Genomic DNA, 18,953 nt, shown 5'->3' on the forward strand with positions numbered 1-18,953 from the left:
GGCTTAGTCATGCATTCTCTTAGAATTATGATGGCTGCCATTGCCAAGGAAACCACAAGAAAAGTTTGCTGGAATCTAATTCATACACTTTGTGCGAATTTGCATATTGTCCCAGGGCATTCTGGGTATGCAGTGGACATGCCATGACTTCATATTGCTGTGTTTAAATTATTTGTATTTTCCATTGGTTGGATACTGTATTTTTAGATAGCACAGAGCGGTGAGATTCATACTATCTGTATTGCATTGGTACCAGTGAATTTACAATGTGTATGGATTGTAGTCATTATCCGTCACAGACCAGCAATCCTGCAATACGCTGCAGAACTGGAATAACGTACATCCTTGGCATCCTTCGACAGTCTGGCTGGAAATGGATCTGGTATTATTCTCGCAATGGCAAACTAATTTATCACTGTGACAAGAGAGCAAATTCCAGTTATACAGTATGTGTTATGCTTGTAGAAATGAAATTTAAAGAAAAAGAAAATAACTGAAACTCACATAGATCTAATGTAAAGGTAATTGTAAATCCATGTTTATTTAAAGTGGCAAATTTACACAATTTGGGGATATACTTCCTTTTTCAAATACGTAGACCCTCACCAGCATTTCAAATTTAATTTCCTCTGCATGCACCTACTCATTGACTAGTTTATTTCTACCAGATGATGTCTCGGTGTTAAATAGACATGCACGGCTAATCTATTAAATAATGCTGCTGATGTCAAATAATTGTCAGGATTACTTAATGGCTGTGACAAGCAGAACTAAAGTCAAATTGTCCACAATAAAGGGAAAAGGGCAGAACAGTAGCGTAGTACCGGACCTTAGAATGGAGGCGCTTAATGTGGTGAAACAAATCTGCAAAAAGAGAGCCGGACTAAGGTCACCCAGGGCCAGGTTGAAGCCCCCTCCTAGAGGACTGGGTTCTGTGCGTGTTGTGTGTGGTGGTTAAAGGGAAACTCCAGTGCCAGGAAAACAATCCGTTTTCCTGGCACTGGAGGGTCCCTCTCCCTCCCACCCACCAATCCCCGGTTACTGAAGGGGTGAAAACCCCTTCAGTCACTTACCTGAGGCAGCGGCGATGTCCCTCACCGATGTCTCCTCCTCCGCGACGCTCCTCCCTGTTCTTCCATCGGCCGGTGGGCAAGACTGATCCCGCCCACCAGCCGAGGAGACCTAATGCGCATGCGCGGCAGTGCCGCGCATGCGCATTACGTCTCCCCATAGGAAAGCATTGAAAACTAATTTCAATGCTTTCCTATGGGGATTTGAGCAACGCTGGAGGTCCTCACACAGCGTGAGGACGTCCAGCGACGCTCTAGCAGGAAGTTCCCCCTAGTGGCTGTCTAACAGACAGCCACTAGAGGTGGAGTTAACCCTGCAAGGTAATTATTGCAGTTTATAAAAAACTGCAATAATTACACTTGCAGGGTTAGGAGTAGTGGAAGTTGGCACCCAGACCACTCCAATGAGCAGAAGTGGTCTGGGTGCCTGGAGTGTCCCTTTAAATGTTGTAGGTGTGTGAGAGGCTGTGTAGTATGTTTAGAGGAGGTTTAGAACTATATATGGGTTAGACTGACTGTGACTCTGTGAGTGTGTTTAGTGTCTGAAGTGTGTTTGCTCCCCTCCTGGTGGGGGAGCATTGTGGTGCAGAACACAGTTCCATCTGTGGCGCTCGGAGTCACAGATCTTTACAACCCCTCATCTTTTTGATACCCCTGCCAGTTCAAGACAGGTCAACTCACAAGCAGACCTTAAGCTTAAACCCCACCGAGCCCCTGTGTGAGCCCGGGCCGTAGGCGGCCGTTTAATGGATAATCTGGCTCTTAGAAAACTGGAAACGGAGGAACTAGGGATGAGAGGTTAAATAATTAAAACAAAGTTATTAGGCTAATATTTCATATATAACGATTTTCACTATAAAGGACTTAGTTTGTGCTTCTATATTTGTAACTATACTATGTTGCTACTGAACAATGCTCATTCTTCTAACACAGTAAATATGATGGGATGAGCTGACCTGGCTGGTAACTAAAAAATCCTGCTGTTTGACCTTTCGAAACAGTTGGCGCATTAACCAAATGAGCTATTCCAGTTTAACCATGATAGCATTCAAAGTCATTCAGTATAGTTTTACAAATCTTGAGGCTGTGAAAGACCTGCATAGGAGGTCACAATTTAAATGGATATAAATTGCACATACAGACAGTTGGATCAAGGTTCACAGTGAGGGTTGTGATTAACGGAGTTCATTTTGATGTTACAGTTTTAGATTTACATTACTGCCTGGAGAAATATTTTTTCTGCAGTTAATTAGATGTAGTATTGCAAAGCTGCTGTGACATTTCCCAGCAACAGTTCAAAGTTTATCAATCATCACAAAGTTGCTTTGGGGGCTAAGAACTGCGAAGTGATGTATTGAACTCTACGCCAGTAGCAGGGTAATAGACTGGTCAGGCATACTTAGAGTGAAGCATAGTATGTATGAGACCTCTGAAATAAACCTTAAAAGGATATCTTAGTGATTGAAATTAACCTCCCTATTCTTAAAGGGACACTCCAGGCACCCAGACCACTTCTGCCCATTGGAGTGGTCTGGGTGCCAACTCCCACTACCGTTAACCCTGCAAGCGTAATTATTGCAGTTTTTTTATAAACTGCAATAATTACCTTGCAGGGTTAACTCCACCTCTAGTGGCTGTCTATGTCAATGCTTTCCTATGGGAGCTCTAATGCGCATGCGCATTAGGTCTCCTCGGCCGGTGGGCGGGATCAGTCTCGCCCACCGGCCGACGCAGTCACTGGGAGGAGCGGCGGTGGAGGAAGAAGCAGCAACGTGGGACATCGTCGCTGCCTCTGGTAAGTTACTGAAGGGGTTTTTACCCCTTCAGCAACCGTGGATTGGGGTGTTGGAGTGAGAGGGGACCTGCAGTCCCAGGAAAAGAGTTTCCCTTTAAGGCATTATTTTGATAATAGATATAAAAACATGCAAAAAATAATTTAAAGATAGAAAAAAGATTATGTTTTCTTTCAAAGGTTCTGCTGTATCTTCTAATCCATTGCAAGAAGAGAGACAAGGCAGTCCCATCCCAAACCATCTCATTTTGTCTACGGGTTTTGTTTTTTCTAATCCCGTAAACTCCACGACTGCAGTGAGCATAGCTTGTTACTGTGTTTAGAAAATAGAAAAAAAGTTACCTAAAAAACTCTTTAACTTTTTGTCTCTCCTGCAGAGGGATCCCTTGGTTGTAAGAAATGTGCAGTGTTTCTCAAATTAAAAACAAACAAACAAAAAAATGTTTTCATCCATTATATTAAAAAAAAACAAAAAAAAAACAGGGCTGCTCCGTTCAAATGTTTAATGGTCGGATCCTAGAACATCTTCGGAAAAATTACAAATTTATAACCTTCTGCTCATTAAAGAATCCTTGGTAAACATAATCTGTTCTACATTATATATTAGTAATATTGATCATTATCTGTAGTTTCCAATTCCGTGTTTGATAGTACTTGCCTTATGTATACTCCTAATTTACACTAAATATACACATCACGGACACACTGCATATACACATTTTGTAACTTTGAGAAGCCTTCAGGGGCCATGACATACATCCACATTTATTATTATTATGTTATTATTATGTTATTATGTATATATAGCGCCAACAAATTCCGCAGCGCTTTACAATGGGTGGACGGACGGACATGTAGTTGTAATCAGACAAGTTGGACACACAGGAACAGAGGGGTTGAGGGCCCTGCTCAATGAGCTTACATGCTAGAGGGAGTGGGATAAAGTGATACAAAAGGTAAGGTAGACTAATTACAGTTGCAGAAGAGGAATCAGTCGGGAGCTATTAACAGTTTAATTGATACGCTTTTATGTAGAAGTGGGTTTTTAATGATTTTTGGAAGGAGTAGAAACTGGGTGAGCATCTAACGGAGGAGGGAAGTAAGTTCCACCGGAACATTTCTTCCTATTTTAGTCTTGTCTGTTAAAAATGTCAATCAACACATGGATCATTAAAAAAACATTAGGATTATACCGTATATAAAAGCTAATTCAAACCTCAAACGGCAATCTCTAATATATGGAATGTTCCTGCAGAGTGTTCCATACTTAAAATTTTCCCCCAAGTAACAATTGGATGGAGGCTTCAACATGGTTTTCGATAATTACATTTCATTCACAGCCATCTGTTGTTTCAACGCCTCCTACGGTACATACTTTGTTGGGTTTTGTCAGCAGAACAGGAGAGATGCAGAGTATATTTTCAGAGGCCATCCTGTAATTGATAGAACCTTTTTGTTCTACAACAAAACAAACAAAATGACTGCTTCAGCTTGACAACCATAATTTAGAATAAACTAATCTTTCATTTCAGCTTAACTGCTTTTTGACAGCTGATTTACAAGCACTATCACTTTATAAGGGGATTTTCCTAATACGAGGGCCTGCAGTTGTTCAAACACAAATTCCGCTAATTCTTTGATTGCTGTAGGCCGGCACTGGCCTAGCAGCCCTATAACTGCTGGCAGACCTGAGTTTGATCTCCCTTGTCTAACACCAGAGTAATGAAGGGATTAAACAGTTGTTCTTTAGCTGTATTGATAAGTGCTGGAATCCTGTTGTCCAGATCAATATCTCTTTGATAACTCAGAAGTGATTATGAATGAATAAGAACATGTTTGTTAAAATCTTTACAGCAGGAACATTTGAAAGGAGATTATGTAGAAAAACACACTAACCCCTTAAAGACCACATGCTGCCCTTTGCCCATGGAATGAGTTTATTATATTTGTCCTTGGGAGCTCATCCGAGCCTTGTACTTGCTAAATGACCAAATCCCGAGCAACCTTTCCCCTCTGTGCTGCTTGGGCTACTAAGGAAGCATTAGTTTGACCATGGGCAGCTGTGATTGGTTGAGAGTGTCTGCTGACCGCTTTCTGCCTACCACAGTGCTCGTTCATGTATGAATCGGTATGGCTATAAGGAAGTGTTTCATCTCTGCCTTAGCCACACCTTCAGTGGGGGTGGAGCTATGGGTAGCCTCATTCAATGTTAAACTGCGAATACATGGTTTAACAGTGAATACAGGGACAAGGTCACAGAACTCCAAACACTATAATCACTTAATTGAGATGAAATATTTATAGTGCGTACAGTGTGCCTTTAAAGAGCAGTTTGTTATAACAACGTAGGCAGTCATTGGTCCTTAAGATGTTAAAAATAAATACATTCACGTTTAATGATTTTGCAGCACCTGTCTTTATGTCCAATTGTTGCAGATCTACCCTGTATAAGCATTGAATACCAGGTATTTATCTAGAAGTTCAAAGAAAGAGAGTTGCCTCTAGATATCAGTCAGAAACCAGTTTATTCTAGATCACCTAGACATTGACTTAATATCTAGCAGTCGAGTTCTTCAAAATGAATTATCTCTTTCAGTAATAAAATTTCAGACAAGACTGAACTCATAGCAGGGTTTTAATTTCCTCGATCCTGACCTGAAGCTAGGTATTTTATAGAGCAGCTAGGACCCACTTTATTATTTTTTTATTCTATCTGTAACAGATATGAAGGATGATGATTAGGTTTAAAAAAAAAAAAAATGAAATATATAAAAATGCTTAATCTGTAGAGATGTCCTGGAGGAGACTCACAAATGTCAGCTGTTTACGATGGCAGAAAGACAACGCGCACTGCGAGGTGTCTGCGTGCGTGACTTACAGATTAAAATCAATTGAGTTTTCATTTTCCTCCCGGGGTCCAATTACAAAACTGCGTGTGGATGGATACCCTGCAGCGTAGGAGAATTTGGCTAATCAACAAGTATTTAGAATTCTCATATTTTGTTAAATGTTTTTTTTGTTTTGTTTTTTAAATTGTGCAGAAAAAACCCTTCAAAGCAGTCCTGTTAATTTGTGTTTGTTTTTCGGATGTCTCCAATTTCTTAAAGATTATACCCCTTCTCTTGCCACCGGCCTTTAATTTAAAAGTATCTTTTTTTCCCCTCCTTGTGCTGAATCTCAGTATGTGGGAGCTGCCATTTTGTTCTTCGCTAAACATACAAAATTAACCCCTTAAGGACACATGACATGTGTGACATGTCATGATTCCCTTTTATTCCAGAAGTTTGGTCCTTAAGGGGTTAAACCCCGAGCTCAAACTTCCACTACTCCTGGGCGGCAGCAATGAGTATAGTACACATCAGCACCAATACATACAATAAAAACCAAAGGAAGAAAATCACTTGCGCACTGTCAAAATCCCTATGGACATTTAAATAAGTGGAGGTGTTTTCATATCACTCCAATGGCCATTAAAGTGTAAGCTCAGCTGCCACGTCAAGGCAAAACCTCTTAGGTGAGTCCTACACTAACAAATCACCTCGCTGTCTTCAGCTTACAGGTAAAATCTCTCATGAGACTGAGAGGCAGTGGCGTACTAAGGGGGGGGCGGCCCGCCCCGGGTGCCACTGACTAGGGGGGTGCCATGACGTCCGGTGTCATGTGTCACCCCCCGGCCCCCATCATTCTGCTGCGCACAGCCGCAGCACCTTTGCGGCCCGGCAGGACTTACTACAGATGGATGAGAAGGGGAGGAGTGTTGCGGGCCGCGGCGTCGCGCAACGTGATGACGTCGTGCGCAGCGCCGTCAGCCCGCCTTCACGGATCTTCAGCGGATGGATCCGGGCGGTGAGGCACCCAGTCGGTCAAGGCATCAGTAAAATGTAAGTAGTAATTTTTTGTTATTGGGCTAAATTAATTAAAGGGGGTGGATAATGGATTAATTAAAGAATTAAAGGGGAGGGAGGTTTAATTAAGGGGGGGGTGTATTAATTAAGGGGGGTGTATTAATTAAGGGGGGAGTATTAATTAAGGGGGAGTGAAAATTAATTAAGGGGGGTGTATTAATTAAGGGGGGCGAGGATTTATTAAGGGGGGTGTGGATTAATTAAAGGGGGCTGTGGATTAAAGAATTAAAGGGGTAGGTTTAAATAATGGGGGTGCAGGTTTTTTTTTATTAAGGGGGTTGCAGTATTCTATTTATTAAGGGAGGATGTGCACTGCAGATTTTTGTTTTTTTGTTAAAGGGGTGTGCAGGGTTTTTATAAGGGGGGTGTGCAGGTTTTTTGTTATTAAGAGGGGTTGTGCACGTTTTTGTTTTTTATTAAGGGGGTGTGCAGGGTTTTTTATTAAGGGGGTGTGCAGGATTTTTATGTGTAGGGAGTGTCTGAAATTTATGCGATCGAGGTGCAGGGTTTTTATATGAAGGGCGAGACAAGGGGCTTTGTAGAAAGGGGCAGGGCAGGAGTTTTCTAGAAGGTTCTCACCAGCCCCTTTCTACAAAAGCACTGGTCTTCCCCCTTCTACAAAACTGGCGCATTTTACAAATTTTACAAGCAGTTTACAAATTTGTGCAATAAATATTATTGAAAACATTGAAAAAATATGTGGGTGTTTTCTTACATTTTTATTATTGGGGGGGGGGGGGGGGGGGGTGCCACACTCGGGGTCCGCCCCGGGTGCCAAATGCTCTAGGTACGCCCCTGCTGAGAGGGGTATTTTTCTAAACTCCTACTTACTTATTAACCCTTAATTAGTATTCCTTCTTTCAAGTGACCTGTCCGGTGGAGTGTAGGGAGGCTGTGCAGCCATGGGAGGTCTGGCTAGGGATCTAACTACTTAAAGGATTACTCCAGCCACCATAAATATGTCAGCTTTTTGAAGTGGTCATGGTGGTTGGAGTCTGGATGCACAGGGTTTCGGCTTGAAACACTACACATCCAGAGATATTGGTGATTGTGTGCTGGGGGCTAGTTCCAGCCCCAGCACTGGTGACTTATGCAGCCTGGAATTCTGTTCCAGACTGCCTAATGTCAATACAGTGCCTAATTTACAACTGTCGGCAGAATGCAGAGCCTGCAAGGGGAAGTTCTTGTCTGCCCTCTGCTCTTTTCCCACTCCACCAACCCCTTGTTAAATCTGCCAATCTAAAGTTTCCATATGAGAAGCGTTTGATTGGATCGGCGCGGTTCCCTTGAAATTAGACTGGGTTGTGCGCCAAGCAGCGCTGGGATCTTTGCCGAGCGCTGCATTAAGGTAAGTAAAACCTTATCTAAAAGCGCTCTGAATGTGTTTTTTTATTTATTAATTAGGCATTATTCCATCAAGAAAAAAAATATATGTGAATTAAGCATGCAATCACTCTGTTCCCATAACCTTCTGTAAAATATTGCCAAAGAATCAATACTGCACCTACAGCACATTGCTGCACAGTTGTGTTGAAGGTAAACTGGAGAACCCTTTGGAGGATGGTTCTCCTGCTTACTGAGCATGCCAAACTGCTAAACAGCTCTTGGCATTCACGGATATAGCGACAGCTCTGCAGTCTATCTATAGTAATGATTAGAAGTGTCAACTTGCATGCATGAAACTTAAAGGGACACTATAGTCACCAGAACAAATACAAATGTTCTGGTGAGTAGAATCATTACCTTCAGGCTTTTTGCTGTAAACACGGCCTTTTCAGAGAAAATGCAGTGTTTACATTACAGCCTAGTGATAACTTCACTGACCACTCCTCAGATGGCTGTTAGAGATCCTTCCTGGGTCATGGCTGCCTAAATTGCATCCAAACATTCAGTATCTCCTCCCTCTGCATGCAGACACTGAACATTCCTCATAGAGATTCATTTAATCTCTATGACAAGATGTTGATTGGCCAGGGCTGTGTTTGAATCATGCTGGCTCTGCCCCGATCTGCCTCTTTGTCAGTCTCAGCCAATCCTATGGGGAAGCATTGTGATTGGATCAGGCTACCACTTCTGATGATGTCAGCAGGTGGCTTGTTTTTTTTCTGAGGCAAACAGCATGCAGATTTACAGCTTCTGGCTAGAATACAGTAAGATTTTGCTATAGTTATGGAGGCATGAGGGGTCCTGGGGGGCTAGATGGTGGTTTTAACACTATAGGGTCAGGAATACATGTTTGTGTTCCTGACCCTATAGTGATCCTTTAAGGTTCTCTCAATTGAGAGTAATGTAGCAATGACAGGTAGACTTTAACAACAACAACAACAACAACAAAAAGTCCAGCATGGATATGGAAGCAATGTGCAATACTGGTAAGAAATATAACAGATATATACATGAATGCAATGGTAACAAAAACATTTTCTAAGTAAATGTGGTCAGCAGCTATGTGGAACCCTTGGGAAACCTTCAAAGAATATGATCCTTAAAGTTGGTGGAAAAATATACAGCCCTACCTTCATCCAATACATCACAATTTCAAAGGCTATGCAAAACATAGGTTCTTGTGCACTACCAAGTTCCATTTATTTTTCCTTTTTAATAATCGTTACCAAATATTTATTTCCTTTGACAGAACAAAAGAGTGTTTTAGAGGGAATTCTAGAAAACATACTAAATTTATAATGAGAACACAAGATATCAGTTTATACTTTAAATATTCAAAGAATAAAACTAACAGAGACGCTAGATAAACGGTCTTTTGTCCAAGCTGTACGCGGCACACAGCTCATTATCCATTTATGTTAAGTTGTGTCTAAGTTCGCAGTCCATTTAACACATTTTGATTAATAAGAATATATTTTAGATTAAGTGGTGATGCATGCTGTATTACTTTCCAATACACACAGCATAATTTCCTAAGCCCAGCGGCATTTTTGACGTGTTTCCATGCAGCATAAAGAAATTTTAACATCAGTGACTAAACGGCATTTACGTGATTCTTTGCAGGAACAGTCGCAGAGTTCATTATGACCCCCTAAGCAGTGTTTTTCTTCATACGTCTCACTGTAAAATTGGTCTGCTTTCTACAAAAAAAACAAAAACTGATACAGCAATCACTTGTTTATATCTTGACAGCAGGACCGTCTTTAAAGGGGGCAAACGGGGCAGCTACCCCGGGCCCAGTTGCTCCTTGAGGGCACAAAGCAGCTGCCCCATGGGCCCCCTGCCCGGAGACCAAACCCGGTGGGCTGCGGCACCCTTTCATGTTGCCTGCTGGGAGGAAGTGAGGTGAGATCACTTCCTCCCAAGTAACACAGCGCCGCTGGGGAGGTGAAGGAGGCACACACAGAAGGAGGAGAGGGACTAAGGAAGTCAGATTCCCATCAGCTTTGGCTCCAGCTCCCACTGGACACCAGGGGTACCCAAAAGGTAAGGAGACAGGAGGGTGGCTAAAATATGATGTAAATTGATATATGTGTGTCTACATGTGTGAGTCAGTGCATCTGGCGATACGTGTGTGAATTTGGCTGTGTGCGTATCTGGCTTTGTGTATCTGGCTGTGTGTGTGTCTGTGTGTTGGTGTGTGTATCTGGCTATTTGTGTCTCTGTATGTACATCTATGTGTATATGTATCTGTGTGAATGTATACCAGTGTATGTGTACTTGTGTGTCAATGTGTATGTGTATATATGTAAGTGTCAGTATGTGTAAGTGTTTATCTATGCATCGGGCGATGCATCCATCCAAGCATTCCAATGCCAACACTGCACACACATACGCTAACACTGCACACAAATACACCCCTGCATTCCAATAATAACATTGCACACGAATACACTATTGCGTTACAACATTGCACACAAATACGAAAACAGCATGCGTGTCTGTGTTCCTGTGTGTATCTCCGTGTTTGTGTAAGTGGCAATGCATACATACCAGCATTTCAACACCAACACTGCACGCAAATACACCTCTGCATGTGTACCTGTGTGCATCTCTGTGTGTAGCTGTGCCAGTGTGTGTATCTGTGTGTGTGTGCACCAGTGTTTGTTTCAAAGTTTGTGTATCAAAGTGTGTGTGTATCTACCAGTGCTAAAATATACAAACACCAACTCTACACAAAAGCACCCCTGCATTTAAAAGCCAACACTACATACACACACCCCTGCATTCAAACACAAACACTTCACACAAGTACACCACTGCATTCCAATGGTAACAGTAAATACAAATACACCCCTACATGCACACACAAACTCTATACAAAAACATGCTTACATTCAAATTCACAAACACTGCTCACAAATACAACCCTACAAGAATGGCCAAACAGTAGATCCCCAACTGACATAACATCGTGGAAGTTGTCTTTTCTCCACTCTTGCACTAGAGGGGAGACCCAAAGAAATTCTTGCACCAGGCCCTCTCTACATTAGTTCCATCACTAGGCTGGGGAGGAGGCAGTGACTGCATGCAAAGGAGCTGGGGGTTGGGAGTGGGGGGGAGGACAGTATCCAGGAGACCCAAGCAAATGCTTGCCCAGGGTCCAATCAATATTAAAGACGGCCCTGCTTGACAGAACTATGGCAATCGTAAAACCTTTCTCTTGGATTGCACATCAGTCAGAGTAAATCTGTGCATTTCACAAATGCCCTATTTTAAATGTGTCAAAAGCAGGGGTGCCTAAAAGGAAGATCCCCAGATGCTGTAGAACTCCCATGATGTATTCCTTTAGAATGGTAATGTATCATGGAAGCTGCAGTTTTAAAACATCTGGGGACCTACCTTTTGGACACCCCTGGTCTAAGATCTATCGTGTGCATTTGTGAAAATCCCTATGCTCCATGGAAGAGGTGTTCATTTAATGCAGACGTGCATTGCATCCCATTAACCATACAAAAAGGTATGACTTCCTTAGCTGCACTAGTGTCTACTTAGCATCCTGTGTTTTCTTTTAGTTGAGACCCCCCCCAACTCACCGTTTGGCTCAAATACATATATATATACACACACACACACACAAGATAAAATTATATATATATATATTTATAAGATATAAGATTTATTTTTATATATATATAAAAGATATATTTATTTGCAGCCACCTCCAACTTTCTGTAGAACAAACTCCATTCACAGCAATCTGTCTGACAACAGGTCCACTCGAAGTGTATTGTGCATCTCAGTTTCTGCTTTAATGTCCTTTATAATTATTCTTTCATATAAGTAATTCTAAGTAAATTTATGACCTACATTAAGAGGTATTGATAGAGCACCAGAAAATAAAAAAAAAGTGTAATTGGGACAAAAAAGTAATTGGGACAAAAAAAGGTGTTTAGGTGAAGTCCTATGCACTCATTTCAAATTGTGTACCCATGGCCGTTCCTCAGGAAAACAGCTACCTCTTTATTTAGGTTGGTATGCTTGGTGGATGGAACCTCTAAGCTAAACAAAAGCAAGCGTAAACCCAGAGTACCGGTTTTAAACTGTTAATAGTCATTTTATTATATTTTGGGTGCAAATCATGATACTGGATAAATCAAATGCATTTATCCGCAAATTTACAATGGAAATGGTTATACATACACTATATAGATCACAAGCTTTCTTTGTTACAGTCAATTTTTTTATACTATTTAGAAAGAATTCTGTTGATAAATAAGTTCTGTGCACAGTACTGGCCTTCACTGAACACCACAGAACCTTGTTATGCAAAATATAGCTTCTATCTCGGAACATAGCGCTTTAAAAGACTCTAAAGCATGCATCATATAGGATGACTTAAAGCAGGGCAACATCATTATATGCAACCTTACAAAAAGATAATTAACAGGTGAAGCCCACATGTAACAACCCATAGTTAAGGATTTTTAAACCCAACAGCTGAAAGTACTAGGAAGAAAGATGAAGGATAAAGTTCCAGAAGTACTAATATACAGTACATGACGAATTTGCAAATGGGCAGGAAATTATTGAAAAAAAGAGCTCTTTATCCTTTTGAGTAACTAACATTTCTGGCAAACAGAGGTCAAACTCATCAATGCACTTGCATTGGAGAGGTTCACAGCCCAGAACATCAACACTGCAGAAGGGCTTTAGCAAGAGCTCTGGTCCGGCCTGAAGTATCTCCATTTTCCATAGATAAACAACTGCGTTGAAGTGCTTAGAAGAATGTTATCAATGGGAATCATTTTTGTGTACTTGGCATTTCCAAAAGGCACACGCTATGGACATGAACTTTATCTATCATGGTTTAAAAAAAAACAGAACAACGAAAAAAAACTTGTCAATGAAGAGAAAACATGAAGTAGGATGTGTGGTGCTGACTGAAAGGGTTGCTCTTTAAAGAACGAGACCTTCGTACATCGGCCCTTCTGCCTCTGGAGCTTCTCTCCGTAGACGTAAATGCTCCAGGGTGTTGTGAAAGTGTTTGTTTATTTGTTCGGTTTCCTCACTGGCTTCAAGGTTTGGAAGATCTTCTCTGATCTTCTGGATAAGCTGGTTCAAAACCTGGACAGTGACCTACACAAAATAAACCCATTAATGAAATGTATATTTTTTTATTTATTTATAAGTCTCCTATGTTTTAATTAACAAATGTGCTTTACAGTCACAAAGTAAAAATATAAACATGCAAAACACAATAACATTAAATTGCATATAGTATGAAAAGGACACCTAAGGCAACTACATATTGGGCGAAATGCGTAGGTTAGGTTACTAGTAGTTTTGCTCAAGTGCTTATCCTCTCTTCTTTGTTCTTCAGTTTGCACCTGCAGAGATGACCCTCTCATTGGAGGGAAGGAGACTCAAAAAAGGAGGTAGGTCGTTTTCTACAGCAGTTAATGGAAGATTCTGCACATTTAATGTTGCACATAAATTTTGTTTATTATCTACTTGAGTGTTTGAGCTGCCAGATACAGTCTGCTCATTGGTCAAGACAAAGTACGTTTGTATGTTTGAGGGCATCTCATAGAATGTTTATTTACTCCCATGAACAGTTACACATCTGAAACAAGTACCTGGGTGCAGTTATTTGTATGTAACAGTTTAGCTTAACTTTGTCACAGAAAAATTATATAGAAAATATCATGAGGTCATCGGTGAATCAAAGGAGGACCAGGCAGCCAGCAAAGTAAGTTTAACAGCTTTTTAATAATGTTTCATTAACCCCTTAAGGACACTTGACATGTGTGACATGTCATGATTCCCTTTTAGTCCAGAAGTTTGGTCCTTAAGGGGTTAAAAGGCTGTTAAATTCTCTTTGCCGAGTGACCTGGACCTTCTTTGGTTTGCTGGAATCCCAGGCCTGCATCACCACGACTGTACTTTGGACTTCTTGCTTTGTGGAGTTTTATCACTTTGGGAGTGCAGTCCCTTCACTGGAATTGTATATATCATGGGATCACAACTGAAGACAATTATTTCATCTTTTTTGAAGATTTAAGGGGATACTGTGTCTCCCCTGCCCCCCCTAAAACTGTGCACATCATACAGATAAAATCTTTGTGGGATACTCATATCAACTTTGTTGGAAATTTCACTGAAGGTCCAAACAGGTCATAATATATATAAAAGACAAAATAGGGACTACTTTGTCTTTTGTATTTTTTTCTACACCTGATAAAGTTTGACAGTAAGGCAGAGTATCTTAAGTCAAGAAAGTGGAAAAAAGCTCTATCTATAGAGGCTCCCACGGTCTCCTTCATTGACATAAGTGTTGCACTCTCGCCCATGCGAAAAGGTACAGATGCTTAGGGATACATGGGTGTCTGGAAGCTCTAGCGCTGTTGCCAAGATTTCTTTAGTAGAAATCTGACAATCTAACTTTAATTCCCAGAAACCCTTTTATCTACCAATTTTCAATGTAATGTTTTTGAATATCTTTAAGGCATGAACTACATAATAATAGAAAGAGAATTATTATTATTATTCGGGTTAACTTTTATTTGGTTCATTTTCTTAATATGCACAAGTAGTATTTTGCCGGTGAAGTGATACTCGAAGCTCAATATCCCTGGTCAATGAATTAAATAACCGATCGTTTCATTCCCAAGGTGGCTAACCAGGATGCAAGCAGAAACAGTTCCAACAATTTTACCGAGTGCCTTCTAACCAGTGCACACAAAGTGGATGTTCAATTAGGCAGGAAATAAAGAGTGGAATTCCTAGGACTTCTCCCTTATGCAACATTTTAATTCAAAAGCCCCCAATCACTTTTACACTTTCGCTTTGATGCACAGTAGACTCTCACCTTCAAATACCTCTATCTACGTGGCAAGCAAAGTAATGACATGAATTGAAGGGCAAGGAGAGGCTTGTATTAAAGCTGCTACACTTACCGCATCATTTTCCTTTTCATAGAAGTAGATATATCTGTTGAGAATTTCGATAAAGAGCTGAACTTGTAGGGAGGGATCCATGCACTGATTAGCGATCTTGAGGGCTTTCTTCAAACACTCCATAACTCTCTTTCCACTGTGAATCTAAATTGCAAATGTTACAGATAACGAAGATTAAACACCACGCGCAATTCTCTCAAGCTCTGATTAAGAAAACAATTTGTACAAATCAAATTTCTAAATTGAAAAAAATAAAATAAATGCCACCTCTTAAGAAGCAGTAATGCAGTCTATGCCGTTATAACAATCTGGTCTTGTTCCAAATATAAGGTCCTACTCATCAAGTGGCTGACCTGCTGTGTTGAGTGGTTATTGCCAACGTATTGTATTCCATGACGATACAGTCTACAGGGGCCAGACTGAGATGATATCAAGGATTATTACTGGTTCTTAAGGGGTTAGCGAAAAAAATTTAAAAAGCGTATGATTGATTCTTAGCAACACAGAAACATTTGCCATAAAAAGGAAAAACTGAACGTCTGAATCCCTGCTGGGATGCGTTTTGTGTGATTAGAGTTTTGACTAGAGACCAAGAAAGATAAATGGAAAAAAGGCATCAGGAAATGGAAATCTGGCACGCTTCCCAAATACCACCAAAGCAGAAAGGACAAAGTAGGAGGAAAACAACACAGACTGTGTAAGGTGTATGAGGTGCCAAGACACAGGAGCAGAGAGCAGCCTAAATGGATACAAAGAGATGGAAGGGACACGAGGGTAGAGGCTGCAGGCGGGGATTGAAACAGCAATGATTGTGTAGAGATGGAGGGGGATATGACAGGCAGAATAAAAAGAGATGCACGGATCTGTGCAGGCAAATTTGTAAGCCACGTGACACGTGGGATGATGTGTCAAAAAAAGTAGCAGACAGCGGGCAAATATTGGAGGAAAGCAGGGGTGACACTAACACCTTGGTTATGGCAAACTAAGTGTTCATGAAACAGATAGGAAAACAGGAAACACTTCAAAGACAGCAAAGCAGATAGATGTACAAAACAGAGAAAAAAATAAATAAATAAAGGATGCAAAATGACAGATACTTGGATCAGGGATTCCTCTAGTTAACGGATTATGGACCTCTGCTAGCCAAACATCAAAGACAAACACACACACTTCATTATTAAGAATAAAAATTACAAAACGAAAAGCAGAAATGCACAGAATACTTATTGTTCAACTGCATTCCAAACAAAGAGTCCTGCTTACATCACGTGCTTATGCTGAACACCTTTGGCCGAGACCTCTCCTGAATTAAACATATTTCATTTCACCCTCTGCATATATACAATCTGCTATACCGTGAAGAAGGGCAGAAATGGGTGGTTCATGGGAAACACCTTTACGTGAACCATTTAAAGTAATTGGATGGTAGAACAGCTGTTAAAGTGAGTGCGATCACGAACGGTTACTATACTATATGTGCAAGGTACTGGTTCATTAAAACGCCAGTCGATCGCACACTTTGTGTTGTATTCCATGTCTGCCACTGAGTTCAGGATAGAACAAGGTACAGTTGTGGGTGTTTAAATAGACCAGTGTAGTATGCATACGTATGTGGGTGTACAGGATATTTCAGACTTCCTTTTACCGCAGAAATACAAAAAAAGAAAAAACAGTCCTTCTGAATGAGACAACGGTTCAGGAAAAAAAGCTAGACTACGTTTTCAGCGACTGCGTAATCCTGACGAAGTATCCGAAAATAGGTGGAAAGTCTGGAGAAAAATGTAATTGCTTAGAGGAGGAAAGGTGAAAAAAAAGGAAAGAAATAAAACATTGGACCCATTCAGGAGAAGAGGGGAGTTAAATTCTAGGATATCATGACAGAACATCATAAATTAATCAATCTATAGACTACAGACTCACTAAATGATTTTTCTATCCTGTGAACACAGTCAGTCATTGAGAACGTCCATTACCTACAGGCAGATAAGCAAGTTTAGACTAATTTTAGCTACAGCCCAGTTTGTGTACCTCCTCTCCATTCTTGTCAGTGTTGCGTCCAGACCAGAAAAGGTGGGCGGAGGTGCTCACGGCGCGGCACTGGTCGGGTTTCTTCAGGAGTTTGGAAGCAGCCAGAGCGCTCTGAGTTCTTAATGGCTCGTGGTTTTCCTCGCTGAAACACTTCATCTTCTCAAACGTTCCAATGATCAAGGTGATGGCAGCCAACTGCGCCTTCGAATCGCTGATCTCGTCTTCATATAATGAAAATGCCTATTCACAAAATGAAAAAAAAAAGGGACGCATCACATGAGATGGAACAAATCGGAACGCTCTATGATGCTGTTTGCCAAACAGCTGTAATTTTGAAAAAAAATAATTCAGGGTTTATTCTAAGCACCACAACTACTTCAGTGATTTGAAGTGGTCATGTCACTTCAAACACACAGTTTAACCCCTTTGCTGCCAGAGATAAATCCACCTTCGGCAGCATTGCTGGTGCAACATTAGCCAGAACAAGAGCTTCAGGTGGCTGTTAATTCTGTGCATATTTGACGTCTGACCTCAACACGCACAGCATGCTGGTGACAGGCATCCAATGGCAGCATACCCCACCCCTTCCGTGTCACCCATGTCCTCCCATCAGCCTGTCTTCCTCCTCCTCCAGTGAGGGGAAGTGATAGCCATAAAAGGATCAGGCTGTGAGGAGAACTTGGCCTCTAAACTACAATGGAGGCTGCACTGTTTTGTATGAGTAACCTTTTAAATAAACAAACATTTGGTTTTGTGAATATTCAAAATGAAATGTTCATATGCATCAATTTTAAAATGATGGTGCGCGCAGGGATTGCCAAGTCCCATTAAAGACTTGAAGCAAAAACGGAACTGCCATCAAAGTTTTTAAAACATTTTTCTATAGACATTGGTAAAACATGTCAAAGAAAGGTAGATTAAAGGGACACTTCAGAACCCTAACAAACTTTAGCTTACTGAGGTGTTTTGCGTGCGAAGACTATGTCCTCTTTCTATCATTTAACAATCAGTGCAGATTTCAATAGAAATTGGCACTTTTATAAATGAACCTTGTTACACCCCTTGCTTGTCAGACTATTAGTCCTGTTACTTCCTGGTTGTTTAGATCAATGGAACACAAGGGGCAGCAATTGCCCAGAACACCTGCCCTTCAAAGACTTCTCATTGAGCTGTATTGCGAAGTTTGTGATTGGACAGAGCTTAGAAAGTGTGGGGGTGCGGCTAGAAGGGGTTGTATTGCAAAGGTTACAGACAAGAGATCTGTAGCTTTTGTAAACAGTTTTTAGATATAGCCCCAATAAAAAAACGCACAATTAAATGCATGCAAGTTTTCATTGGTGGATAGATCTACTAAACAGTGATTTTTACTTTGGGTAGCGGAGTGTCACTTTAAATGATGATCTTGTTAAATAGAGAAAGATTACATATAGTTGATCCAAAAGAAGACAAATAAAGCAAATTTTGACAAAAACAAAAAACACAAAAAAGGCAAAAAAAAAATTAAAAAGATTTAAAACAAAACACCCAGCAAAACAACTTTCAGTGGTGTCACAAAAAATACAGAGAGGAAAATAATTAAATTCTTGACTCCAAAATAATAACTGGGGGGACAACACTGAATACATTATTAAATTCATGGGCCATAGTCCCTTTAGTAAACGGTGTTAAGGAAAGTTATTCCAGCATTCGATAAACTAAACATGGCACACCGACAATCTATAGCAAATGGCTGAGAATGTCCATCTCCTCTACATTCATCTAAAAGGCAAATAGGATCATATGACCTTCGCCGTGTCTTTAAGATAACATTCAT

The 18,953-nt window shown here is 40.7% G+C and overlaps 1 protein-coding gene across 1 annotated transcript in view; it reads right to left on the reverse strand.

Annotated features, from left to right (window-relative positions):
• Window positions 1-12,250: 12,250 nt before the first annotated feature.
• VPS35 (VPS35 retromer complex component) overlaps window positions 12,251-18,953 on the reverse strand; it is a 48,260-nt gene continuing 41,557 nt past the window's right edge. The window contains exons 15-17 of the mRNA XM_063438588.1: window positions 17,141-17,380; window positions 15,113-15,256; window positions 12,251-13,292 (exon numbers count right to left, since the gene is read on the reverse strand). Of these exons, the coding sequence (XP_063294658.1) occupies window positions 13,113-13,292; window positions 15,113-15,256; window positions 17,141-17,380 (564 nt within the window). The 3' untranslated portion in view covers window positions 12,251-13,112. The remainder of the gene's footprint in view (window positions 13,293-15,112; window positions 15,257-17,140; window positions 17,381-18,953) is intronic.

This window comes from Pelobates fuscus, chromosome 12 (genome assembly GCF_036172605.1).
Source record: "Pelobates fuscus isolate aPelFus1 chromosome 12, aPelFus1.pri, whole genome shotgun sequence".
NCBI classification, from domain to species: domain Eukaryota; kingdom Metazoa; phylum Chordata; class Amphibia; order Anura; family Pelobatidae; genus Pelobates; species Pelobates fuscus.